The following is a 1,434-nucleotide window of genomic DNA, read 5'->3' as shown; positions in this document are numbered from 1 at the left end:
GTCTCACTCCATTGCCCAGGCTAAAGTGCAGTGGCGTGATCACAGCTCACTATAGCCTTGACTTCCTGAGCTCAGTTGATTCTCCCACCTCAACCTTGTGAGTAGCTGGGACTACAGGCATGTGCCACTGTGCCCAACTAATTTTTGTATTTTTTGTGGAGACGAGGTTTCACCGTGTTGCTCAGGCTTGTCTTAAACTTCTAGAATCAAGCAATCCACCTGCCTCAGCCTTCCAAAGTGCTGGGATTACAGGCGTGAGCCACTGCGCCTGGCCTAGGGACAGAATTTTTTCCATGCCATCTTACTCCGTTAATTTACAATATAATTTGCTTTACTTTTTTTTTTTTTTTAATCTCAAGGGAATTTCATAGCTACAGAGAATGTCAAGATAGTTCAGATGTTATAATTGCTTCGTCTGCAGGTCATTTCACATAGTGTTGACTTAGGCTGGATGCGGTGGCTCATGCCTGTAATCCCAGCACTTTGGGAGGCCGAGGTGGGTGGATCGCCTAAGGTCAGGAGTTCGAGACCAGCCTGGCCAATGTGGGAAACCCCGTCTCTAGTAAAAATACAAAAATTAGCCAGGTGTGGTGGCAGGTGCCTATAATCCCAGGTACTCGGGAGGCTGAGGCAGGAGAACTGCTGGAACCCAGGGGCAGAGGTTGCAGTGAGCTGAGATTGTGCCACTTCACTCCAGCCTGGGTGATACAGCAAAACTCCATCTCAAAAAAAAAAAAGAAAAATAGTATTGACTTAATACATTGGTCTGACCTAATCCTGTTTTGGTCCTTCTGGTACATTAGGATTACTTTCTGACATTATTTAAATTAGATAAGTTAAGAAACTTCGATGTTCCTACATTCCAGGTTCCGAGCCTCACTCTATCCCTGTCCTGAGACACCACAGGAGAGGAAGGAAATGGCTTCCGGAGTGAATACTAGAATTGATGATCTCCAAATGGTATGCAGAAGGCTGGAAGGAATTTGTTTTTGTGAAATACTAGAATACAAGACCATCCTCCTTCCTTGAAATGCTAATGGTCTACAAGGCACCTGTAGCAAACCAGGATACCAAAAAAAGAAATGTCCATGGATAATATGTCCTTCTGGGAGCTGAGAAAGTGTCAGGAAATGATGGTTAAAAATAGCATTAGCCCTCCTCAAACGAGACAGGAATGCTAAGCATCTAGATTCGTTGTTGCCTAGCATATTCAATTCTCTCCACCTCATGACTCTGAGATTTTTTTTTTTTTTTTTTTTTGAGACAGAGTCTCACTCTGTCACCCAGGCTGAAGTGCCTTGGTGCTATCTCAGCTCACTGCAACCTTTGCCTCCTAGGCTCAAGTGATCCTCCTGCCTCAGCCTCCTGAGTAGCTGGGATTACAGGCATGTGCCATCATGCCTAACTTTGTATTTTCGTTTATTTTTTTTGAGA

At 44.4% G+C, this 1,434-nt stretch overlaps 1 protein-coding gene across 1 annotated transcript in view; it reads left to right on the top strand.

The window, feature by feature from the left end:
* Positions 1-1,434, top strand: part of ATP6V0A1 (ATPase, H+ transporting, lysosomal V0 subunit a1) — a 71,280-nt gene that overhangs the window by 23,757 nt on the left and 46,089 nt on the right. Inside the window, exon 7 of the mRNA XM_011999026.1 lies at positions 867-960. Coding sequence (XP_011854416.1) covers positions 867-960 — 94 coding nt within the window. The remainder of the gene's footprint in view (positions 1-866; positions 961-1,434) is intronic.

This window comes from Mandrillus leucophaeus, unplaced genomic scaffold, assembly GCF_000951045.1.
Source record: "Mandrillus leucophaeus isolate KB7577 unplaced genomic scaffold, Mleu.le_1.0 Scaffold58, whole genome shotgun sequence".
NCBI lineage: Eukaryota > Metazoa > Chordata > Mammalia > Primates > Cercopithecidae > Mandrillus > Mandrillus leucophaeus.
Note: the sequence above shows the minus strand (reverse complement) of the source record. Positions and strands in the feature narration are given on the sequence as shown.